This window comes from Muntiacus reevesi, chromosome 1 (assembly GCF_963930625.1).
Source record: "Muntiacus reevesi chromosome 1, mMunRee1.1, whole genome shotgun sequence".
Classification (NCBI taxonomy): Eukaryota; Metazoa; Chordata; class Mammalia; order Artiodactyla; family Cervidae; genus Muntiacus; species Muntiacus reevesi.
Genome location: NC_089249.1, coordinates 69,249,354 through 69,276,794, shown reverse-complemented (window position 1 = coordinate 69,276,794; position 27,441 = coordinate 69,249,354). Strand labels below are relative to the sequence as shown.

At 39.1% G+C, this 27,441-nt stretch overlaps 1 protein-coding gene across 1 annotated transcript in view; it reads right to left on the bottom strand.

Moving 5' to 3' along the window:
- Positions 1–13,286, bottom strand: part of RGS5 (regulator of G protein signaling 5) — a 54,792-nt gene extending 41,506 nt beyond the window's left edge. Inside the window, exon 1 of the mRNA XM_065946535.1 lies at positions 13,171–13,286. Coding sequence (XP_065802607.1) covers positions 13,171–13,214 — 44 coding nt within the window. The 5' untranslated portion in view covers positions 13,215–13,286. The remainder of the gene's footprint in view (positions 1–13,170) is intronic.
- Between the last annotated feature and the right edge of the window lie 14,155 nt (positions 13,287–27,441).

Here is a 27,441-nt window from a genome sequence, read left to right as displayed (position 1 = left end):
TCTCCTATATACTTTAAATCGTCTCTAGATTACTTATATTACCTAATACAAAGTACATGTCATGTCAATAGTTGTGAATACAATATAAATGCTCTGAAAATAGTTTGCCAGCCCGCAGTAGATCCAAGTATTGCTTTTTAGAGCTTCCTGGATTTTCTTTCAAATACTTTAAAAAAATGTATTGGAGTATAGTTGATTTGCAGTGTTGGGTTAGTTTCAGGTGAAGAGCAAAGTGAATCAGTTATCTGTATACACATATCCACTCTTATTTATACTCTTTTCCCATATAGGCCATCACAAAGTATTGAGCAGATTTCCCTGTGCCATGGAGCAGGTCCTTATTGGCTATCTATTTTATATATATCACTGTGTATGTGTCAACCTCAGTCTCCCAGTTTATCCCTCGCCTTTAAGCCCGCAGTAATCACGAGTTTGTTTTCCACATCTGCAACTCTATTTCTGTTTGTAGATAGGTTCATCTCTGCTCTCTCTCTCTTTTTTTTTAGATTCCATCTTTCTCTGTCTGACTTACTTCTGATCCCTGATTGGTTGAATCTGTAGAGCCTCCAGGGACTATGGGCCAACGATATACATAGCTTTATTTGATGCAGCTATGACACGGTGGAATGAGTCCCAGGTTTGAACCTGGCACACCAGGACTCACTGTATCAGTGTATGCAGTGTCTCATCGGACCTTGGGCCAAACATTTAACTCATCTGTGCTTCTCTTTTTGTAAACTGGTGATGTTGATAATATCTACCGTGCAGGGTTAGAATAAGAATTAAGTGAGGTCATGTCAAACACACAACCTAAGTTGAATCTGAGGAAAGCTGCTTAGGAAGTGATACAAAATACAAGAAAGATGAAAAAGCTCTGGGAGTTCAATGGATGGAGAATCAGTTTCTCTTTGAGGGAGAAAAGAGAAGGCTTCTCAGAGGTCTGAGGGTTGAGGACATATGATTTAGCTGGACTGCTGTGTGACCTGGGAGGAGAGGTTATTGGTTTGGATCCCAAAAGCAGGTGCTCACCCCCTGTCCCTCTCCCGCGTCCCCCAGAGACCCTTCCCAAAGTTTAATATGGAAGCCTCCATCTTCCTCATATATTTTCTAAAAGCTCCAAAGAAACTTCTGAGGTCCATGCGTATATCACAGGGGCATAATCTTGAAACTTCTTTTCAGCATCCTTAGAACATGCCCTCATTTTTCTCCCAAAGAGCAATGAATTCTGACCTGAGGTACTCATACATCGTGACTTGGTGAACAGGGATTCCTCCAATTATGTGTTTACTGAGATAGCAGTTACTAAGGTAGAAGTCTATATGTCAACATTTAGTTACCTAAATTTCCTCCCTGGACAAATTATTCTTCTCTAATCTTGCTCCTTCTCTCCTAGCCCCCAAAGCTCAAACCAGACATAGGGTCCTATTAGCTTCATTATTATGGCGTAACTCTCTAGGAGTTATTATCTAGGGTCTTCTTTTTCTCTAGAGTCTTGCATATAGCATTTACAGGTAGTTTTTTTTTTTTTTAATAAAATTAATTTGGTAACTATAAAACTATCAGGAAAGACAGGATAAGGTGTTCTGACTCGACATCATCTAAGATTTCCCAAAGGAGAAGACTGGGTAATACCAGGTAAAGAGGAATAACCTCATTTCCTACACTAGGCAAACATATTCTGTCAGTAGTCCATTTGTTCTACCAACCCCAGGCTCAGAGCTGTTACCTGTGATCCTCCTTCTCTCCTGCTCCCTCTTCCTGCTGTCTCATTTGCTGTCAATTTTTTTTTTTTTTTTTTGCAATGTGTTCTTCCATTTGAGTCCCTTTTGCATACTTCTTGTCTAACTGTGTAGGGAGATGAAGGTAGTTTTTGGATGCAGACTCTTCTGATTTGGTTGCAAGCGTCTCTCAACATAAAAATAACTAAGAAAAATCACACACTTAGAGAAAGCCCAGGTTCCCCAGGTAACTAAATGTTTTACTGAATCCATATAATGCACAACCCTATTTGGTGTTTATAACAATCCTGAGGGAAGTATAAATGTTGTTCCCATCTTGCACATGACAAAACCGAGTCACAGAGAGGTTAAATGATCCACCCCAAAATCACCCAGTAAATGAGCCAGACCCATCTCGCCTCAACTCCTGAGCTCCTAATTACTATGCAATATCACCTCTCTTGTGAGTTCAGATGTAATTGGCAGCTATAGGCATAGAAGTTTTTCAGAAATCTTTTTTTTCTTAAAGACTATAGTTTGTTTCCTAAGCAACACCTTTTGAAAGATGATGCCTTGTGTAAGAATAAATATTTTAAAAGTGTAGACACAAAATGTATAAATTAAAGTTCATCAGACAAAATGAAATGAAGATGATATGTAAATCCAGAGACCTTGAAGTATCTGCAACTGTAACTAGCTATGTGGTCTTGGACAAGTCGCCAAAGAGTGTGGTGACATCATATCTCATCTCAAGGGGCAGAATCTATGAATCTGAATCACTAAGCCTTTATTATGTGTGTGTACATAATCAAAATTGTGCTAGACACTCAGTTCTACAACTGTCACAATTGTTGGTTGTCTTTGCTAATCTTGTCTTTTGCATTCTCTTAAGCTGGTATCCATTTTACAAAATATGTTCCTTAAGTAGCTAATGAAAGTTACATATTCCTTTCCTTCAACTGCAGTCCAGCCATCTGCACTCACATTTCAGCATAATTGCAAACAAGAAGACCCTGTCTGAACCAGGAAGGGAGGCAAAGGTTAAGCTATTCTTAGAGGATCTGGAAGATAAAAACTAGAAGGCAATTGGAAAAAAAAATAATTTAAGGCTTTTCAAACTGTCAAATTTGAATTTTGAGACAATCCCAAGTTACCAAAAGTGTTTTTCTTCACTGTTGCCAGCTAAAGGACAAAGTGTAAAATTCAACCTGTGAGGAGAAGAAAAAAATCCCCATTGATCTACAATGAATCTATATGAAAAAAAAAAAAAAAAATTGCTTCCCCTTAGACAATGCAGACACTTTCAAGCTGTCTACATGGATCTCTGATTTCAACCAAGTCATCTTTTCTCCAAGTCATCAAAAAATCAGGTGTGTGTGGGTGTGCACATGTGCACAAGCATGCATATGTGTGTCCAAGTGATATACTATTTGGTCTTGGGGGATTCAGAAACAAGGTCCAAGACTCTGGAAACTTGTCATCAGAGGGCATCAGAGCTTAGACAGTGGGCTCTTCTGGGAAAGTCTGCAAGTCTTGGTTCGCATTGTTGACCTTGTCCCAAAGGGCCCAGGTCATTCAGTCCCATGCTCCTGTCGACCCAGGTGTCTTTTGAAAACTATTACTTAAAATAAGTTACCAAATACAACAAAGTACTTTTTAATGAAGCATCTTGATTCTTTCTAAACTTCCTGAATCCTCACAGACAAGTGCCTCATCAAGAAATACATGGTCTTCACAAAATTTGTCAAACAGTAGCAGCTTGACAAAACCACCCCACTCAGTTCACTACCAATGATGAGCACATACGCAGTGTATCACTTCACCTTGTTCAAGTATTATATTTTGCCTCTTCTCCTCTTCTGAGTCTAACATGATAGTTCTAACATCTTTCTAGAAAGTAGAGTTTAGGAATCTGAGCGGTATTTTATCTAGTGGGTTAGATGTTGTTTTGAGAAGTGTCTGGAGAAGCAATTGGAAAAGAGAAAGGAAAGCATGCAGAATATAGAATAATGGTCTTAGCCTTATTTGCTGTTTATGAAGCCTGCTGATGATCAGTTATCTACGACCAAAGCATTAGCTGAATCTTTTCAATCCTGCAATATTTCCTTTTTGAAAGAGAAGAAATATCCGACCAAGGTATTTTATCTCAACGTGCCAATTGAATAGTATGCTTTGTAAGGGAATATCTCATCTGGACTTTCCAAGAGAAAGTCAGGGTGGAAAGTCAGGGTGATTAAGCCCAATGTCACACGTGCCTTAGCTCTGTTAGTGATGCATGTATGTTATGATTCAGCTGGCCTTATATATATATTTTCCAAAAAAGGCCCAATTTCTAATGCCTTGTCTACAGTCAAGGTATATGTCCTCATTCTAGTCAGAAATTGCAGTCACTGGGCATACATGTGTCTGACCTGGATTCATGCAGTCAGAAGCAGTATTCGTGCCACTTTGAGAACTGCCTATACTCCATGATCTACTCAACTGGTAGATGGAAATTGGCTAATTATATAAAAGCCAAGAAACCCCCATTCACCCTTCTTATTGCAGCCTTCCTAGTGGCTCAGATGGTAAAGAATGCAGAAGACCCAGGTTCGCTTCCTTGTTCGGGAAATTCCCCTGGAGAAGAGAATGGTTACCCACACCAGTATTCTTGCCTGGAAAATCCCACGGACAGAGGAACCTGGTGGAATACAGCCCATGAGTGCGCAGAGTCGGACACAACTGAGCAACTGACATTTGACTAACACTTGAACGTCACTTCGTTGCAGCCTCAGGATGGAAACTCACTGTGAAGTCAGAGGATGAGTCTGTCTCTGGGCAGCTTTCAGAAGAGCCTGAGTGGACTGCCAGTCCCACTCCCTGGAGGAACACGTGACACAGTGTGAATGCAGTCAGGAGCACCGCACACCAAGGTGTATCTGTGTCCTTATTTCACTTTTCCTCCCCGGCCTTGAGGAACTTATGCTCCAGAGATGAGACAGAACTAAGTTAACTGTAAACAAAATACCCTTGAATGACAAGGATTTGAACTGCACAGGTCCACTTAGATGTGGATTTTTTTCAGTAGTAAATACTACAGTACTATACCATCCGAGGCTGGCTGAGTCAGCAAAGAGCCAGAACCATGGATATTGAGGAGCCAGTGGATTTTTCATTCCAAGGAGGTTGGTACCCATAACCCTCGAGTGGTTCAAGGGTCAACTGTACAAGGATTTTAGATTGTTAGAATCCATGATCTCTGATCCTAATTCACCCTTGAAATGTGTCAAAAACTGAAACCATTTGTTTCTTTCATGGAATTCACCAAAGTAAAGACCAAGTCACTTTTCACTACTTATAGATATATGTTTTTCATAAACGAGGAGTTTATTCTGAATTTGGTACAAATTTTTTTAAGAAACATAGGGTACTGAAATTAGTCCATTGAGATTCTAAGCAACTAGAAAACTATTTCATACTTTTAATTGGTGCTTTCAAGGTACAATACATTGAGAAGCTAGTTCCCAGGCCTTTCTGAGGACCTGGGAAGTGTAGAAAATTAGAATAAAACTGCAATCTTTCTTTAGAATACACAGTGTCCAAATCAAGAACAATGAAGTAGTGGAGCTGGAAGGAGTGCAGAGGACTATATAATTGGATTTCTCAGCCGTTTACAAATACAATAATGAGGAGGAGGAAGGGAGGGAACTGATTCATGACTCGCCTCTGCTATTTAGTAGAACCTAAGGTTACAGCTCAGAACCCCTGGATTCCCCACCCAGTATCATTTCCACTTGTTACATAGCCTTTTATATTTAACTGAAAGTAAAAAGAGAAATAAAAGCCGGAAGCCCATTGATCAGGAGAGATTGAAGAGACTCTGAATCAGTCTCAGTGTGTGACCTCGGTGCCTGGGTGGTGACTTGGGGCTGCTCATTCAGTCTTGAGGGGAGGGTGACTTGTGTGTGAACCTCAGGATTCAACCTCAGTTCAACAGTACCTCAGGGAAGATGGGCTAGTTCCCGCACTGTTCAGAAGTAGAATGGAGAAAGGATCTGTGCGCCAGCAGGCTTCCAGCCCTGGGTGTGGTGTGCTGCACACAGTGGGAGCTTAGTAAACAGGATTTGATATGGAAGAGTCCGTGGGCGCCCAGGGAGCAGCTTCCTGCAGTTAATAAAGGAACGTGCGAGGTGGGTGAAGGGCACTTGAGACAAACCCCTCAGGTCATCTTGCTAAGAACCGTGGATGCCTCACTGCTCACCACTCTATCAAACCACTCCAAACTAAGGCAGCTAATGTCCCTGGCTTCCAGGTAGTGCTAGTGGTCAAGAACCCACCTGCCAATGCAGGAGACATAAGAAATGTGAATTTAATCCCTGGAGGAGGGAACGGCAACCCACACCCACCAGGTAGAAGACATTTGTCTCTCAGTTTCTAGGGGTACTTAAAGGACATTTGCAAGAAGGGCCTCTCTGCAATTAGAGCCCAATTAATTGTAGGAAGAACACTAGCCTGAGACTTCCCTGGCAGTCCACTGGTTAAGACTCCATCCTTTCAGTGCATAAAATTACTTACTAGTGTTTATCAGTCTAATAATAAAATTTAATAGCAGTCCCCAAAAATGTGTGGCCCTCATTTAAACTCTGAGGGGTCAAACAATCCAACTACCAAAAGATCACTAGGATATTGAGATACTTATTGAATATTTAAGGATATTAAAGAATTGTTAATTTGTCAATATAATCATGGTTTTTAATGTTTTGTTAAGAGCTCTGCAAAGGGATACCTGCTAAAAGAATTATGGGTGAAATGGTAAAAATAGTATACTATTATGCAAACTCATCATTATTGTTTTTAAAAGTGAGATTATTATGTTTTTCTGACTACCCATAAATAAGGAAGGGCTTCCATGTGGCTCAGACCATGAAGAATCTGCCTGCAATGCAGGAAACACAAGTTTGATCCCTGGGTCAGGAAGATTCCCTGGAGGAGGGCATGGCAACCCACTCCAGTATTCTTGCCAGGAGAACTCTATAGACAGAGGAGCCTGGCAGCTGAAGTCCATAGGGCCTCAAAGAGTTGAACAAGATGAAAAGACTAATACACATACATATACACAAACACACAAAGGGAAAGAAGGACGGAAGGCAATTTGATAATTAATAGTCATCCACCTACAAAAACCTAGTTACCTTATATTATTTCACTTGTTATTTATAGCATCTCTCCTCAACAAGATAAATATCCTCATTTATGGATAGGGATATGAAGCTCAGAGAGGCTTAGATTTTCAAGTTTATACAACTAAGGAAGTAATAGAGGTGGAGTTACCACATCCATTTTTTTTTTTTCACTCCACTGCATTGCTGATGTTAAGGCAGAGAATATAAACTGTGAATTTACATCCTTTCTTATTCTGGGTTTTCTTTAATAGCCCTGAAATATGTAACCTTAGGAGTTATTTTCTCAGTCAAAAACAATCAGGCTTTCATTGTCTTTATCCTCTGGGTGACTCAGCCTTTAAAATAGAGTGCAGGTTTAATGTTATCTAATGAACTTTAAAGGAAGAAAGATATAGGAGCCTGTTATCGTCTAGCCTCCAGCCACATTCTGGTTCCTGTTACTAATGGTTGATCCTGACTGAACTAAGTAAAGTTTAGTTCCTTTGCTTTCCAGCCAGCAAGACAAGACAAAAGCTATTAACACTGGCCCCAGAAATATAAACTCCTTCCCTAGATATCATCTTTTTTTTTTTTTAATTTTTTTTAATTAGTTGGAGGCTAATTACTTCACAACATTTCAGTGGGTTTTGTCATACATTGATATGAATCAGCCATAGAGTTACACGTATTCCCCATCCCGATCCTCCCTCCCACCTCCCTCTCCACCCGACTCCTCTGGGTCCTCCCAGTGCACCAAGCCCGAGCACTCGTCTCATGCATCCCATCTGGGCTGGTGATGTGTTTCGCCATAGATAATATACATGCCCTAGATATCATCTATCCCATAACAGTCTTTGCTAAAGAAGGAGAAACAAATTAGATTATCTTTCAGTGATCCTTCCAAATTTAAGATTCCGAGTCTAAAAGTGTTGTGTATTGGTGTTTCAACATAGCCCAGGCCAAATGAAAGAAAGACTAGGAAGAGGCAACAGAATATAGAATAAAATTCCTTAAAGAAGCTGGGACAGGAACTGCATGAGAAATAACAGTGTTACAATTTCATGAAGTTTACCAGTAGCTAAAAGCTATCCTTAGAAGCAAAAAAAGATTCACCTCTTTAACAAGGTTTTTCCTGATGAAATTATAGAAAAGCTTTTTTTCCCACTTCCTACCTCGTCCACTGCCCCTTCGCAAGAATCCCTCTTTATTTTACTAGACTCTTTCATCCTATTTCAGCTGAAAAGTCACTGCTATTGCCCTTCTCGATCCTTTTGGAAAGAGAGAGCGCCAAGACGGCCTGCAAGCAGATCTGTCTCTACCTGCTGCACATTTATTTGTGGATTCTTTTGACAAAATATTTGTTAAGTGCCTACTACTTTCCAAATACAGATTACCTTTTTAGTAATTGAAGTCTTTAGGCAAAAGAAGGAAAAATCTTTTTCATGAACAGATCCGATTCAAAGTGGATGGGCACTGGATAAGTCCCAAGGAGAGAGCATGAAGGACAAACTGAGCAGGAGGTTGACTGTGATTGGAAATTCAAAGTTGTCTCCCTGCTTGCCTGGGAGAGGCAGTGCGGACTGCACAAAGATGTCAAACATCAATCAGACTCTCTGGAGCCTCTCACCCCCTGCCTTGGCACATGCCTGGAAAGTCTTCCTTCTCTCTCTTCTTCCTCCTCTCTGGACCTAACCAACTCCTTGGTCCTTTCAGGCTTAGTTCATAAACAGGCATCGCCCCCTGCGACTTTGTACACAGTTTTGCATGACTACCCAAAGCTCTATTAGTTTCCTGCCCACTTCCCCTAGTTTTGTGCTTCTTGGCACTCAGTTCATTTATTCCTCAATAGCTGGTCTCAACAGAGAATTACTTTATTCTTATTTGTTTCCCTTATTATTTCTTTGTCACTAAGTCATGTGTGACTCTTCTGTGATCCCATGGACTGTAGCCTGCCAGGCTCTTCCATACATGGGATTTCCCAGGCAAGAATACTGGAATAGATTGCCATTTCCTTCTCCAAAGGATCTTTCTGAAGCAGGATCAAACCCACATCTGCAGTGGCAGACAGATTCTTTACCCCTGAGCGACTAGAGAAGCCCAGATTTATCTCCCTACCTGAATTGCAATTTCCCAGACAGATATTTTATCCTTATGTCTATGGCAAGTATGGAAGTTTGAAAAGCAATCCAGAGAAACGGTCAAAATTGTTTCATCAGTAAGAACTGAAACAAAGTTTTTCTTAGGCACACCTCCTCCCTATTTTATTATCTACTTTATTCACTTCCTTAAGATTACAGAGTTTCTCTGAAATATTTGCCAGTAAGTGTCACAGGACTCAGCAACAGCAAGCTTCAAATTCACACTTGTTCCCAGAGAGCATGATCTCAAACTCTACTATCTAAACCCTAAAGAGGCTTCTTTGATGATCCTGTATTCATTCTGACTCATTTACTTTTTATTCAAGCTCATTGCTACAGTGTTTCAATTCTTTATGTACTTATCTTTTCTCTATAATTTGCCCAAGGATTTGCTCATGCCTTTGGAAAAAGCTGTATTTACTTAATTCTGTGACAGAATTAATGGCACCTCACTCCAGTACTCTTGCCTGGAAAATCCCATGGATGGAGGAGCCTGGTGGGCTGCAGTCCATGGGGTTGCTAAGAGTCAGACACGACTGAGCGACTTCACGTTCACTTTTCACTCTCACACATTGGAGAAGGAAATGGCAACCCACTCCAGTGTTCTTGCTGGAGAATCCCAGGGATGGCAGAGCCTGGTGGGCTGCCGTCTATGGGGTTGCACAGAGTCGGACACAACTGAAGCGATTTAGCAGCAGCAGCAGCAACACTTAATTCTATGAACCCAGGAGTCTTGATCCATTCTATTTGTTGCTTCTGTGTGGCTTGAAAACCTTAAAAGATTACTTGATTAGGCACCTTTCTTCTCTAAATTGTCAACGCTTAGACCCACATAAATTAAAGAAGATGGGGGAAAACTGGATGTTTAATAATATGATAATAAACAACAAGATGAAGCACCACTCTCCCCATCTACTTTCTATAGCTCCTGAAATTCCCAGCATTGCCACACACTTGAGATGACCAGAAGCACCTGTGTGAACCATGGATTAAACACACTCATCATTAGCAACCCGCAAAAATCAGATGCATGTCAGATATGTCAAACACTTTATTAACAATTTGGGAAAATTCTTGATCAGTAGTTGCTGTCTTCATTACTCTTTTACTCCCCTTTATTTAGGTTAGTAGAGACTGTAAATTTGGTATCAGGAGTAATCAACACCACCAGAGTAAATAACCGCATTTGTTGCTTTATATAATGATAATAACTTCTGGGAATCATAATAATACTTTTTATTTCAGAAGACTTTCATGTTTTTCTGAAGAGCAATACTTAAAAATTAAACTTGTTCAGAGACATTCAAGAGACTTAAAATAAATGAATTTTTAAAAGAAGCCTAAAATTCATAGTTGAATATCACTGGTAAAAACAAGTCTTTCAATTGATTCAGTTCTTTCCTTTTCCATTGACTCTCTAATATTCCCACCCACACAGTGTTAGGTTTCAGTATAACAGAAGGTAAAAGTTTTGGGGTGGTGGTCATTCATTTCTCAAATGTTTATTATAGGCCTTTTTAGATATATAAAAATATCTGAGGCCAACTTGGAGTTTAAATGAGTAATAGTCTTAAAAATCTAAATAAATAGTAGAAGTTTCTACAAATACATCAAAGTTGACTCTGGCTTAATGCTTTCCTAAACATTGAGGAAGAACTATTTTCTAAAGCTTCCCTTACATGAAGTAAATGTTACTTTCTTATAAGTCAGATTCTCACTGAGTAGATTACTTCTGCCACAGCCATGATTTCAACACAGGGTTGAATTCTTGATGATTTTCACTAATTGACTTCCAAGCTTTCAGAAATAAAGAAAGAAAGAAAACCTTCCTTCTGATTGTAACTCTTGCTAGTCACTGAAACCAGGTGTATCTCACTTTATTTAAATTATAGAACAACTAATCCAACATTCATTTACTAAGAAAGAAAATAAAATTCCAGGAAAGTGAAATAAATTGCTCATGGACACAAGTTAGTTAATGACAAAACTAAGTCTGTTCCTTACTCCCTAACCTTTCCATTATGAGCAGAGCCAAGGAAAGCAGATCTGGAAGGATTTATTCAAGTATCACTTTCCCCTTAGAATAAACAATCTTTCCATAAACATTTTCTAACAGCTCCCCAGCTCCACAATTCTACTTCTCCAAATCACTCATTACAGGTAGCACTTAATTGGAAATATGGCTGTAATGGTAACAGATCATGGAAAAAAAAGTAATATGACACCATAATTGCAGGATTCTACCATATACCTTAAAAATTTCAGGTAATCTATGCAAAAAAAGCTTGCTCCTTGGTTGCTGTATAATATTCGATGTGAACATTAGTTATATCCTGAAGCGTAAGAATTTACTGTGACTTAAAATAACTGTAAAGTGAATCAATAACAATGTAGGTAGTAAATTAGTGAATCAGATATGAAAGTTATAGGGATCAATTAAAAAAGTGTTCAATCCATGTGTCTCAGTAAAGATTATGCATATGTATAAGAACAAATAGGAAAATATTAGTAACAGTGCCAAACGTTCAATAAAATTTATTGAGTATTCACTAAATGCCAAGCACTAGATCATAGGATCACACAATGACCAGCAGACCAATGATAAAATCATTCTGAGTAAAGAGTCCATCAATTAGTAAGGTAAGATTTATCCATTACAGGAAAGTACATGATTTCAGACAATAAATAGACTAAAGATATATGTTAAAATTGTGGTAAAAGTCAAATATGCAATCTCAGAGTTGAAAAAATGGAAAAGGAAAGAATTATGCATCATGTCATGTTCTAGGAAAAGTCTTTAACCCTGGTGTTGTTCTTTGGGCTTTCTATAGAGGGAGAGGTAGGCTGAGATCAGTAAATGGTATCCAGCATTGAAATCTGTCTCCCTCCCCAGGTTTGGTCCAATGGCCAATATCACCCACCTAGTTACCATCTCACTACTAATTACTTAAGTCCTACTTCTCTCTCTCTTTTTTTTTTTTTTTGAAATATACATATATACATACATCTTAAAAAAAAATAATCTGTGCTTTTGATGGTACAAAGTGAGAGAAGGCTTGATTCCCAGTCACTTTTCAGTATTGTTGGAGACAAATTACTTTGTTAGGATGTTATCTCTTCAAAATCATTTTGAGATTATTTCTAAGGCTGAAGTCATCAAAAAGAAAACCTGAGCTTGTTAGAAACAGAGTATAGATCTACCGAATAGCACAACCTTCTTAGGCAAACATTGCCACTGCCTTTAGGAATGAAGCTAGGCTGAACAAGGATCATCTTTATTTCCTTTAAATAATGTAGGATCAAACAAAATGTAATCAGATTCATTATTAAGAAAGGAGAACCCTACTTCTTTGGTAGGATTGTTGGGTTAAATTCTCTAACAAGTCAGATGTTTCTTCTCCTTCAGTTTACTTAGTCTAGATACTTAGGATTCCCTCTAGGATATTGTCCAGTCTAAGGATAACCACAGAGCCTCAAAGGTGTTTCTCTATATCTTAAAAAAAAAAAAAAAAAAAAAAGCACAATGTTAGCTAATAAATAATCTCTATGTCCCAAGGACTGTCTTCTGTCCAGCAACCCAGCTGCTTCTGATGGTATCTAGCCAGAAGACAAACAGCAATGAGAAGTCCTCTCTGCTTCATTGCAAATCCGAGTCTTCCTCTCTGAGTTCATGTACATTAATAAAGCTTAACATTTATGCAGTTCTAATAAGTGCCAGACAGTGTCCTGAGAGTTTCACACACAGTAATTCATTCAGCCCTCATAATCAGCTGGTGAGACAGACACATAGACCCATTTTACCAATAGGGACCCTGAGATACAGAGAGTTCAGATAAGTTACCCAAGACCACACAAATAGTAAGTAATGGAATCAGGATTCAAACCCAAGCAGTTTGAGGTTGGAATCCATGCTCTTAACCATACTTTTTAGTCTGCACAAGCACCTATAAAATAGGAGGAAATCCTTGGAGGAAGTGATGTTCTGGATACAAATGATGTATGCTATATCTCATATTGTATCAGTCTCCTAGCTCAGATCTTAAACTTTGTCATTTAACAGAGGAGACAATCCCCAGTCTACAATCAACCACCTGTTTTGCCACAAACCGCAGTGACCCCCGAGTGAAGAGTCTCCTTATCTCCATCTCTTAAACCAAAATCAGTCATTCTCACCTTTCCAGGCATGAGTGGGGCAAGGCTGCAAGTCCTTTGCACATTTTGGCAAGTGGCTTAGCTTCTCAGCTTTGAACACAAGTCCTTATCAGCAGAGCAAGTCTTTGAAAACTTCGGAACCGTCTGAGACTGCCTTTTACTCCGGGGAATATATAGAGGCTCTCTTCCAGCCCTCTGTCCCTCTGTGGGCCAATCCAGAGCCTTAGAGGAAATTGCAGGCTGGAGAGCAACAGCGCTTGTGTGGGAGGAGGGGGCTGGAATCTTTCCTCTGTGGCAGGCACTGCCACATTAGGTTTTCAACTGCTCTTATCAGAACACTTCTTCTGCCAGGGCAGGGGTAGTCCCTAAACTGTGCACAGGTTGCTCACGCTTTGATTCATCACAGCAAAGATGTGGGTTTTTGTTATGAAGCAGAGTGCTTTGGGCTACTTCAGAGGTGTCCAAATCACAAGATTGTGAGGACTACAAGGGCCCTTGCAGATCATGTAGCCCAGCTTTGCTCTGCAGTAGAGGAAACAGTTTTAGAGAACTCTGGGGACATGTATGTGCATCCCTACAGTGTGCCAGGCACTCAGCTGGATGCTGGAAATTCAAATAAAAAGGTACTCTATGCTCTCAGGATCCCAAACGTCATATAAATATTGTATAGGTGAGTGATGGAGGCAGGCCCAGAATGCTGTGAGCTTCTAAGCACCAGAAAAAAAATTTTTTGGAGGAAATAACACCTGAGCTGAGTGATGAAAGAGATAAAATACCTTACATGATTCTATCTACTAGATTTTATCCTCTGTTACCCTAATTCTGTAAATGGTCTTCTGATTGTCCTTTTACTTTGATGACTAGGTTAGGTTATTCTCTGGAGCGACACCCCCATGGACCCACTCATCCTTGGCTGGGTTTATCATGCTTTCCCCTTCAACATTTTCCTGTTTCCTATCATTCAAGGATTGTTTTCACCAAAATTTACCGTGCTTGTGTTTCATCCTGTTAGAATTCAAGGGGCTAATACATTAATAAGTGCATGCCTGCGAAGTTGCTTCAGTCATGTCTGACTCTTTGCTACCCTCTGGATTGTTGCCTGCCAGGCTCCTCTGTTCATGAGATTTTCCAGGTAAGAATACTGGGGTGGGTTATCATTCCCTCCTCCAGGGAATCTTCTGGACCCAGGGATTGAAGCTCTGTCTCTTATGTCTCCTGCATTTGTAGGCAATTTTTTTTTTTTTTTCTTTTTACCACTAACGCCACCTGGGAAGCCCTGAATTTATCATTAGTATATAATGATATTTATCATTAATGTAATGATATTTATCATTAGTATGTAAATGCAAATGCCTAAGAGGTTGGCATGAGTCTAAGATAAAAATAAGCAGCATCATATAATCTGTAAGAAAAGTTCTAAACTTGGAATTAAAGGTGATTCTCATAATGTTCCACATTATCTGAAATTGTTTTAAACTGTTTTAACTATTGATCAGGATTTGTAAAGTTAATATAGTGTATTATAACCTGGTGCTTTAAAGCAAATAAATAGAATATAATACACAAATATTCAACTGCATTGTGTGAAGAAAGTTAGACACTGTTTTCTGAAATTTTTGCTTTAATTAACCATATATATGGGTGAATAGGATCATTAGTTAAACTGTATCTCTGACTATAAATCTTGATCATAAAACTTTGAAAGCTATAACTCTATACCATACTTCTTTTTTTTTTTTTAGATTTTTAAAATGTGGACCATTTTTAAAGCCTTTATTGAATTTGTTACAATATTGCTTCTTGCTTTTTTTGTTTTGTTTTGTTTTAATGTTTTTCTTTTTAGGCCAGGGATCCAACCCATACCTTCTGTATTGGAAGGAAAAAGTCTTAACCACTGGACCACCAGGGAAGTCCCTACCATACATTTTTTAAAAATAGGGAATCCTATTGTAGTCAATTCTGACTTTGTACAACATCAGGCACATAGACATTTACAAAGATTGCTTGAACTATATACAGCTGTCCAAGTTCTGCCATTACTGGCCACTCAAACATCAGCAAATCAATTAATCTGAGTGATGGAGTATTCAGTGTTCATAGAAATATAAACACTGTTATTGATGACTGAGTCTCATAGTGGGAATATGTGTAAAGCTAGCAGAAGAAACTCCTTAGAGCCAAAGCCTAAATTACTGTTTGATACACAAGTGGCCTTGAGGAGAAAATAATATGAAAAAATTATGTAGAACATTGGAGAGTGATGCTTTGGCTAGGGCTGAAGATCAAAGCAGGTTTCTGACTATCCCAGAAGAGTGATGAGTGGAGTTATTCAAAACTCAAAATTATATCCATCATTGTAAATGATGAACTAGAACACAAAATGAAAAAAAAAAAGCAAGCTCAAATAGAAAATAAATATTAATCCAGCATATATTTGTTTTAAAAACTTCATAAACAAAGCATGTGAAAGAGTTTGCTCATTGTGTTAGGGTTCTGAGGAACTATCTACAGAGATGTGTTATAAGGAATTGGCTCACTTGGATCTGGACATTGAGAAGTTCCAAGATCTGCAGTCAGAAAGCTGAAGACCCAGGAGAGCCCAGGTTTGTGCTCCTAGTCCAGAGGTCTGAGAAGCAGAAGCAATGATATAAGTTCCAATCTGAGTCCAAGTCCTAGTCTGAAGGCAGGAGATGATCCATGTTCCTATGAAGACAGGAAGAAAGGATGAAACGTCCCTTCCTCTGCTTTATGTTCTATTCAGGCTATCAGTGGATTGGGTGAGGCTCACCCACATTGGGGAAGGCGATCAGATTTATTCCATCTTCTGATTCAAATGTTTGTTTCATTCAGAAACACCCTCACAGACACACTCAAGATAACGTTTGACCAACTATCTGGGATCCTAGTGGTCCAGTCACCTTGACATATAAATACAGTCATAGATGTAGGGGAAAAAAAAAACTTACAGCTATTGGGGATGAGGGGAAAGGGGAGGGGAGGGATAAATCGGAAGACTAGGATTCACACACACACACACACGCACACACATGCACACCCACACACAGTAAAATATATAACTGTGCTATAGTTATAGGTCCTTATTAGCTATCCACTCTAAATACAGCAGTATGTACCTGTCCATCCCAAACTCACTAACTATTCCTCCCCCAACCCTCCTCCATAACCATAAATTTGCTCTCTTTGTGACTCTGCTTCTGTTTTGTAAATAAGTTCATTTGTATCTTTTTTTTTTTAGATTCCACATACAACAGATATCATACAATATTTCTTTTTCTCTGTTTGACTTATTACACTCAGTGTGACAATACCTAGGTCCATCCATGTTTCAGCAAATGGCTCAGTATTATGTAACAACCTAAATGGGAAAATAATTTGAAAAAGAATAGGTACATTATGCTTGCATGCTAAGTCATTTCAGTCCTGTCTGACTCTTTGCACCCCAAAGGACTGTAGCCCGAAAGTCTCCTCTGTGCATGGGATTCTGCAGGCAAGAATGCTGGAATGGGTTGTCATGCCCCCTACTACTCAATCTTCCTGACCCAGGGATCAAATATGTTATCTTATGTCTCAAGGGTTGACAGGAGGATTCTTAACCTATGTAAGTTCAGTTCAGTTCAGTTACTCAGTCGTGTCTGACTCTTTGCAAAATCATAGACACCAGGCTTCCCAGTCCATCACCAACTCCCAGAGCTTCCTCAAACTCATGTCCATTGAGTCAGTGATGCCATCCATACTTCTCATCCTCTGTCATCACCTTCTCCTCCTGCCTTCAACCTTTCCCAGCATCAGGGTCTTTTCAAATGAGTCAGTTATTCACATCAGGTGGGCAAAGTATTGGAGTTTCAGCTTTAGCATCAGTCCTTCCAATGAATATTCAGGACTGATTTCCTTTAGGATTGACTGGTTGGATCTCCTTGCGGTCCAAGGGACTCTCAAGTGTCTTCTCCAGCACCACAGTTCAAAAGCATCAATTCTTTGGCACTCAGCTTTCTTTAGAATTCAACTCTCATATCCATACATGACTACTGGAAAAATGATAGCTTTGACTAGATAGATGGCCTTTTGTTGGCAAAGTAATGTCTCTGCCTTTTAATACGCTATCTAGGTTAGTCATAGCTTTTCTTTCAAGGAGTAAGCATCTTTTAATTTCATGACTACAGTCACCATCTGCAGTGATTTTGGAACCCAAAAAAATAAAGTCTGTCATTGTTTCCATCGTTTCCCCATTTATTAGACATGAAGTGATGGGGCCGAATGCCATTTTCTTAGTTTTCTGAGTGTTGAGTTTTAACCAACTCTTTCACTCTTCTCTTTCACTTTCATCAAGAGGCTGTTTAGTTCTTCTTTGCCTTCTGCCATAAAGGTGGTGTCATCTGCATATCTGAGGTTATTGATATTTTTCCCGGCAATCTTAGTTCCACCTTGTGCTTCATCCAGCCCAACAGTTCTCATGATATACTCTGCATATAAGTGAAATAAGCAGAGTGACAATATACAGTCTTGATATACTGCTTTCCCAATTTGGAATCAGTCTGTTGTTCCATGTCCGGTTCTAACTGTTGCTTCCTGACCTGCATACAGATTTCTCAGGAGGCAGGTCAGGTGGTCTGGTATTCCCATCTCTTTCAGAATTTTCCACAGTTTGTTGTGATCCACACAGTCAAAGGTTGTAGTGTAGTCAATAAAGCAGATAGATGTTTTTCTGGAACTCTCTTGCTTTTTCAATGATCCAACGGATGTTGGCAATTTGATCTCTGGTTCTTCTGTCCTTTCTAAATCCAGCTTGAACATCTCTAAGTTCACAGGTCATGTACTGTTGAAGCCTGGCTTGGAGAATTTTGAGCATTACTTTACGAGTGTGTGAGATGAATGCAATTGTGCGGTAGTTTGAGCATTCTTTGGCATTACTTTTCTTTGGGATTGGAATGAAAACTGACCTTTTCCAGTCTTGTAGCTGCTGCTGAGTTTTCCAAATTTGCTGGCATATTGAGTACAGCACTTGTGATGCCTCCTAAGGCCCACTTGACTTTGCATTCTAGGATGTCTGTCTCACCTGTTCACGCATTCCAGGATGTCTGGATTACCTGTGTCACCTGTTGTTTTCCAGCTGCTAAGTCAAGTCCAACTCTTTGTGGCCCCATGAACTGCAGTATGCCAGGCTTCCCTATCCTTCACTATCTCCCAGAGCTTGCTCAAACTCATGTCCATTGAGTAGATGATGCCACCCAATCGTCTCATCCTCTGTTGTCCCCTTCTCCTCTGTCCCTCAATCCTTCCTAGCATCAGGGTATTTTCAGTGAGTTGGCTCTTCACATTAGATGATCAAAGCACTGGAGCTTCGGCTTCAGCATCATTCCTTCCAATGAATATTCAGGGTTGATTTCCTTTAGGATTGATTGGTTTGATTTCCTTGCTGTCCAAGGGACTTTCAAGAATCTTCTCAAGCACCACAATTTGAAAGCATCAATTCTTTGGTGCTCAGACTTCCAACTCACATCCATACATGACTACTGGAAAAATGACACCTTTATCTATATGGATCTCTGTTGGCAAAGTGACGTTTCTGCTTTTTGTTACATTGTCTGTGTTTGTCACAGCTTTTCTTCCAAGGAACAAGCATTTTTTAAATTTTGTGTTACCTCTACTCCAATATAAAATAACAATTTTTAAAAAAAAGTTTTAGTAAAAAATAATATCATTTGCTATAATTTTATAAGATTTCTTGTAAAGAATCCTTGCCTAAATGGTTTGCCTAAATGTCTAAATTCTTAAAAAGAATTTTTGACTAAATATTCCTTATGATGCTTGCTAGAAATATATTGGAGTGCTTACTATTAAGGCATTTTAAAATTTCCACAATCAGGTGAATAATACTCTTATTTTTGTTTTGCTTTGTGGTGATAATTTTAAAAATAACTAATCTAAATTAAATAGGTAGTTAGTAAGGGCCTACTATATAGCACAGGAAACTCTGCTCAGTACTATATCATGATCCACATGGGAAAAGAATCTAAAAAAGAGTGAATATATGCCGATCAAGGCCCTTATAGTCAAAGTTATGGTTTTTCATGTACAGATGAATCATGTACAGATGTGAGAGTTGGACCATAAATAAAGCTGAATGCCAAAGAATTGATGCTTTCAAATTGTGGTACTGGAGAAGACTCTTGACAGTCCCTTGGATAGCAAGGAGATCCAATCAGTCAATCCAAAAGGAAATCAATTCTGAATATTCATTGGAAAGACTGATGCTGAAGCTGAAGTTCCAATACTCCAAGAGCTGCCTCATTGGAAAAGACCCTAATGCTGGGAAAGATTGAAGCCAAAAATAGAATGGGGAGGCAGAGAATGAGATGGTTAGATAGCATCACTGACTCTGACCATGAAGTTGAGCAAACTCTGGGAGATAGTGGAGGACAGAGGAGCCTGGCATGATGCAGTGCATGGGGTTGCAGAGTTTGACATGGCTTAGCGACTGAACAGCAATGTATATGCAGAACTGATTTACTGTGCTGTATAACAGAAACTAATGCCACATTGTAAATCAACTCTACCCCAATATATTTTTTTAAATTAACCTTCACCTTGATGTAAAATAATTTTATAGTTCTTCTTAAAACACTTTTTCTCTCCTCTCCCTCCTAAACGTTTCTCAAAATGATAGTAAATGTATCAAAATTCCATATGGCTATAATAACATAGAGAAAAAGAAACTGACCATCACATTCTGAGTGGTATAAATCTCTTTATCAGCAGAGGAAAGATGTTTAGGAGTGGTAACTAAGGAAACAGGGAAAAAAATGGAAAACACCACACAAAAAAATGTATTCTATCTTTCTGCCTTGCAGGATGAGACAGGAGTTTAGACTCAAATGCTAGATACTATCAGTTCAGTTCAGCCACTCAGTCGTGTCCGACTCTTTGCAACTCCATGAATCGCAGCACGTCAGGCCTCCTTGTCCATCACCAATTTCCGGAGTTTACTCAAACCCATGTCCATAGAGTCGGTGATGCCATCCAGCCATCTCATTCTCTGTTGTCCCCTTCTCCTCCTGCCCCCAATCCCTCCCAGCATCAGGGTCTTTTCCAGTGAGTCAACTCTTCGCATCAGGTGGCCGAAGTATTGGAATTTCAACTTCATCATCAGTCCGTCCAATGAACGCCCAGGACTGATCTCCTTTAGGATGGACTGGTTGGATCTCCTTGCAGTCTAAGAGACTCTCAAGAGTCTTATCCAACACCATAGTTCAAAAGCATCGGTTCTTCAGAGCTCAACTTTCTTCACAGTCCAACTCTCACATCCATACATGACCACTGGAAAAACCATAGCCTTGACCAGACAGACCTTTGTTGGCAAAGCAATGTCTCTGCTTTTTAATATGCTGTCTAGGTTGGTCATAACTTTCCTTCCAAGGAGTAAGCATCTTTTAATTTCATGACTGCAATCACCATCTGCAGTGATTTTGGAGCCCAGAAAAGTAAAGTCTGACACTACTTCCACCGTTTCCCTATCTATTTCCCATGAAGTGATGGGACCAGATTCCAATATTGTAGTTTTCTGAATGTTAAGCTTTAAGCCAACTTTTTCACTCTCCTCATTCACTTTCATCAAGAAGCTTTTTAGTTCATCTTCACTTTCTACCGGTGGTGTTATCTGCATATTTGAGATTATTGATATTTCTCCCAGCATTCTTGACTACAGATTGTGCTTCCTCCAGGCCAGCGTTTCTCATGATGTACTCTGCATATAAGTGAAATAAGCAGGGTGACAATGTACAGCCTTGACGTACTCCTTTTCCTATTTGGAACCAGTCTGTTTTACCATGTCCAGTTCTAACTGTTGCTTCCTGACCTGCATAAGGTTTCTCAAGAGGCAGATCATGTGGTCTGGTATTCCCATCTCTTTCGGAATTTTCCACAGTTTATTGTGATTCACATAGTCGAAGGCTTTGGTGTAGTCAATAAAGCAGAAATAGATGTTTTTTCTGGAACTCTCTTGCTTTTTCAATGATCCAGCAGATGTTGGCAATTTGATCTCTGGTTCATCTGCCTTTTCTAAAACTAGCTTGAACATCTGGAAGTTCACGGTTCATGTATTGCTGAAGCCTGGCTTGGAGAATTTTGAGCATTACTTTACTAGCGTGTGAGATGAGTACAATTGTGCGGTAGTTTGAGCATTCTTTCGGATTGCCTTTCTTAGGGATTGGAATGAACACTGACCTTTTCCAGTCCTGTGGCTACTGCTGAGTTTTCAAATTTGCTGGCATAGTGAGTGCAGCACTTTCACAGCATCATCTTTTACGGTTTGAAATAGCTCAGCTGGAATTCCATCACCTCCACTAGCTTTGTTCGCAGTGATGCTCTCTAGGTCCCACTTGACTTCACATTCCAGGATGTCTGGCTCTAGGTGAGTGATCACATCATTGTGATTATCTGGTTCATGAAGATTTTTTTTTTTTTTTTTTTTACAGTTCTTCTGTGTATTCTTGCCACCTCTTCTTAATATCTTCTGCTTATGTTGGGTCCATGCCATTTCTGTCCTTTATTGAGCCCATCTTTGCGTGAAATGTTCCCTTGATATCTCTAATTTTCTTGAAGAGATCTCTAATCTTTCACATTCTCTTGTTTTCCTCTATTTCTTTGCACTGATCGATGAAGAAGGCTTTCTTATCTCTCCTGGCTATTCTTTGGAACTCTGCATTCAAATGGGAATATCTTTCCTTTTCTCCTTTGCTTTTCACTTCTCTTCTTTTCACAGCTATTTGTAAGCCCTCCTCAGACAACCATTTTGCCTTTTTGTATTTCTTTTCCTTGGGAATGGTCTTGATCCCTGTCTCCTGTACAATGTCAAGAACCTCTCTCCATAGTTCATCAGGCATTCTGTCTATCAGACCTAGTCCCTTAAATCTATTTCTCACTTCCACTGTATAGTCATAAGGGATTTGATTTAGGTCATACCTGAATGGTCTAGTGGTTTTCCCTACTTTCTTCAGTTTAAGTCTGAATTTCACAATAAGGAGCTCATGATCTGAGCCACAGTCAGTTCCTGGTCTTGTTTTTGCTGACTGTATAGAGCTTCTCCATCTTTGGCTGCAAAGAATATAATGAATCTGATTTCGGTGTTGACCATCTGATGATGTCCATGTGTAGAGTTGTTTCTTGTGTTGTTGGAAGAGGGTGTTTGCTATGACCAGTGCATTGTCTTGGCAAAACTCCATTAGCCTTTGACCTGCTTCATTCCATACTCCAAGGCCAAATTTGCCTGTTACTCCAGGTGTCTCTTGACTTCCTGCTTCTGCATTCCAGTCCCGTATAATGAAAAAGACATCTTTTTTGGGTGTTAGTTCTAAAAGGTCTTGTAGGTCTTCATAGAACCATTCAACTTCAGCTTCTGCAGCGTTACTGGTTAGGACATAGGCTTGGATTACTATGATATTGAATGGTTTGCCTTTGAAATGAACAGAGATCATTCTGTAGTTTTTGAGATTGCATCCAAGTACTGCATTTCGGACTCTTTTGTTGACCATGATGGCTACTCCATTTCTTCTAAGGGATTCCTGCCCACAGTAGTAAATATAATGGTCATCTGAGTTAAATTCACCCATTCCAGTTCATTTTAGTTCCCTGATTCCTAGAATGTCTACATTCACTCTTGCCATCTCCTGTTTGACCAGGAGATGATACCTTATGAGAAGATAACCCTCGACTAAGGTAAGGAGTAGCGGCTGCACTTTGCTGGAACAGCTGTGAAGAGATACCCTATGTCCAAGGTAAGAAAAACTCAAGTAAGACAGTAGGTGTTGCGAGAGGGCATCAGAGGGCAGACACACTAAAAACATAATCACAGAAAACAAGCCAATCTGATCACAGGACCACAGTCGTGTCTAACTCAATGAAACTAAGCCATGCCGTGTGGGGTCACCCAAGACGGTCAGGTCATGGTGAAGAGGTCTGACAGCATGTGATCCACTGGAGAAAGGAATGGCAAACCACTTCAGTGCTCTTTCCTTGAGAACCCCATGAACAGTATGCAAAGCCAAAATGATAAGATACTGAAAGAGGAACTCCCCAGGTAGGTAGGTGACCAATATGCTACTGGAGATCCGTGGAGAAATAACTCCAGAAAGAATGAAGTGATGGAGCCAAAGCAAAAACAATACCCAGTTGTGGATGTGACTGGTGATAGAAGCAAGGTCCAATGCTAGATACTATAGGGGACAAGAATTAGCTGTGGAGATGGAAGTGGTGAGAATAATCAAAAGCTTTCATCAGCTGACAGAGTTTCCTGTCCACATACCTCTCTGCACATTCTCTCCCGATACATAATTGTTGTGACTCTTCTCTAGCTCATTTTCTTAACTAAAGCAGGTATCAGCTTATTTAGCTATTATTAAAACACATTTGGGGGCTTCCCAAGTGGCTCAGTGAGTAAAGAATCATGGGGTCAGGGCATGGCAACCCATTCCAATATTCTTGCTTGGAACATCCCAAGGACAGAGCAGCCACAGTTCATAGAGTCGCAATGAGTCAGACATTACTGTAGCAACTGAGCGTACACGTAACACATTTATTGAGATGCATTTTACAGCCATTGATGGCCCCGCAAGGAGAACCTCCAATGTGGGGACTGGGATGTGTGGTGGGCAGTGAGGAGGCATCCTCCTCCCACAGATTCATCACCCTTCTTGCTTCCAAGTTCCACCCTCACGCCAGCTAGGAGCACAAACTTCATGCGCTTGATTTCTCTCTTTCTTTCTGACAAAGTTTTAAAATTATGTACAAGTTCAGTTTTCAGTTCCACCATCCAGAAGTATATACGGTCAATAAATTGTGATATATACTTCCACGCTTTTTTTTCCCCCCTTTACGTTAAGTGGCAACAGATAGAACTGAACTTCTTATAAAAGATGATTCAATTTTTCACTTTTGCCCTGTTTTCACATACACCATCCCTATTAATATTTTTGTATATCATTTTCTATCAGATCACATTTTAATGCCTTCATATACATTGGATTCATAAAAAGTATGTAGTAATAATTTCTGTTTTGATTTTTATATATGGTACAATTTCCCTGGTGGTTCAGCAGTAAAGAATCCACCTGGCGATGCAGGAGACACAGGTTCCCTAGGTTTGAAAGATCCCCTGGAGTAGGAAATGGCAATCCACTCCTGTATTGTTGCCTGGGAAACCCCATAGACAGAGGAACCTGGTGGGCTACATTCCATGGGGTCGCAAAAAAGTCAGACATGACTTAGCAACTAAACAACAAACATAACACAATCTCCATCTTAATTTCTATTTAAAATTATGCATTCCTTGTATTTTTAGATTGGAGTGATATCTAACACTTATGGATTATTTTTCTATGAACCAAAGACTTTTAAAAACACTTTCCATACATTTATATATTTAATTCTCACAATAAAACCATGAGATATGTTGTGTAGTTATTATCATTTTAAAAATGAGGGAACACTGATATTTTAAATAAACATGACTTGTTGAGAGTTAAGAAGCATTGATATTAACACTGAAAGTATGGAGGCTACACTCTACCTCTAATGTATGTTTTTTAATTAATTTAATTAATTTATCATGTGCATATATAATTGTGTTTCTCTATAGACCAACTTGAATATTTAAATCATTTTCAATATTTACTTCTCACAGAAATACTTCAATTAATGTTGCTGTTTATGTGTTTTAGAGCAGTTTATCTACAATGTATTTCACAAAGTGTAATTGCTAGATCATGAAATTTAATATTACAAAATTATAAAGTGGTCAGACTAATTTAGGTCCCCCAACAGAAATGCTTGACTGCATTATTTTCTTCTCATTTTCCTCGGTACTCAACATTTGCCAGACTTGAATTTTTATCACTGCCAGGCGAAAAAAAAAAAAAATCATTTTGGCATGTACCTTTCTGCTTACTGATGAATTCAAGCTTCTGTTCATATTTGTATTGGTCAAAGTAGTTATTTTCTTTCTTTAGTTGTGCATTCTCACTTTTTAGACAATCTTAGTATTTGGACTTTCAGTATTTATGTGCAAGCATTCTTCACATAAATAATGAAACTATAAATGGGAAAAAAAAAAGTTGAATTAGATTACTGATTATTGTATAGGTGATCAGTTAAAGACTAATAATATCTGACAAGCCAGATAACACGTTAAATAAGAAACGGGATGAAAGACATTAAGAATCATATGAGAACAAAGGTAGCTATGAGGACAAAACTACCAACTCTCCTAAATACCAAAATTAAAGAAAAAATATAGATTAAATAGCAAAGAATACAGATTTTATAGAGCATAAGAAATAGTGAAGTGAAGTGAAAGTTGCTCAGTCGTGTTCGACACTTTGCGACCCCATGGACTACAGAGTCCATGGAATTCTGCAGGCCAGAATAGTGGAATGGATAGCCACCAGGAAAGCCCAATAAAAAATAGAATGTATTACAAAATACACTTAGTCATAGAATCTTGTGATAGAGTTGAGGTCAAATGTGTTAATCAAAACTGTGAAAGTTCCCACTAGGTTTATAAGGTGAGACCCAATATTGTCTATGATGAACACACCCAAATCAAAGTCATTTAGAAAGGTTAAAAATAAAGACATGGACAAGGGGATAATGGACATGTGAAGCCCACAGGAAATTATGGGAGGTAGTTCTGATATAAGAGAAAGAATTCAAGTCAAAAGTATTAAACAGAGTTCCCTGGCAGTCCAGTGGCTAAGGCTCCACATTCACTGCAGAGGACCCAGGTTCAATCCTTGGTCTGGGAACTAAGATCCCACAATTCACATGGTGTGGCCAAAAGAAAAAAAAAGTATTAAACCTGACAAAGATAAATACCTTTTAAGGCTCAAAAATATAATTTATAATGGAAATTTTTAAATTATAATTTTTTTTTACTCCAAATAACACAGCAACCACCTTTCCGATAGACAGAAACACACAAGGCATCAGACATTGACACATTACCACAAAAACAAAACACAAAACCACAAAAACAAAAGTTAGTTCTTCTGTATCAAACTCTAAATTATAATGACAGAGAATATCCCTTCTTCTTAAATGCTTGTGGAATATTAACACACACAAAAATAGCCAAACAGCAGTTTACAAAGAAAATAAATTTTATTAAATAGAAAGAAAGAATTCAACATTCTGTGATCACGTTGAAATAAAATTAGAAGCAACTAACAAAAAGAAGAAGGTCCTTCTACTATTATAATAAAAATTTTTGAATTAAAAGAGGAAACACAAACTGAAATTACAGAATGTCTAAAAAACAATAATCTGAAAACACTTGTTCTAATTACTATGAGATACATTGGTGGCACTAGTTCTTTACCACCAGCCTGCCATTGGAGGAGAAGTAAGAGACACAAATTTGATCCCTAGATCGGGAAGATCCCCTGGAGGAGGGCATGGCAACCCACTCCAGTATTACTGCGTGCAGAATCCTGTGCAGAGGAGTCTGGCGGACTACAGTCCATAGGCTCACAGAGTCAGACATGACTGAAGCGACTTCGCACATATGCACATTTATAAAGTAGTGATCAGAAAATATTACAGCACCAAAATTTCTTTTTTTTTTCACAGCACCAAATTTTTTAATGGTTAAAATGAAAAAGTGAAAACAATTAAACCCTCAGCTCAGAAAACTACCAAAGGAATAATCAGTTCAGTTCAGTCACTATTTGTGACCCCACGGACTGCGGCATGCCAGGCCGTCCTGTCTGTTGTCAACTCCTGGAATTTACTCAAACTCATGTCCATTGAGTCAGTGATGTCATCCAACCATCTCATCCTCTGTTGTCCCCTTCTCCTCCTGCCTTCAACCTTTCCCAGCATCAGGATCTTTTCAAATGAGTCAGTTCTTCACATCAGGTGGGCAAAGTATTGGAGTTTCAGCTTCAGCATCAGTACTTCCAATGAATATTCAGGACTGACTTCCCTTAGGATGGACTGGTTGGATCTCCTTGCAGTCCAAGGGGCTGTCAAGATTCTTCTCCACAGTTCAAAAGCATCAATTCTTTGGCACGCAGCTTTCTTTATAGTCCAACTCTCACATCCATATATGACTACTGGAAAAACAATAGCTTTGACTAGATGGCCCTTTGTTGGCAAAGTAATGTCTGCTTTTTAACATGCTGTCTCAGTTAGTCATAGCTTTTCTTTCAAGGAGCAAGTGTATTTTAATTTCATGGCAGCTGTCACCATCTGCAGTAATTTTGGAGCCCCCCCCAAAATAGT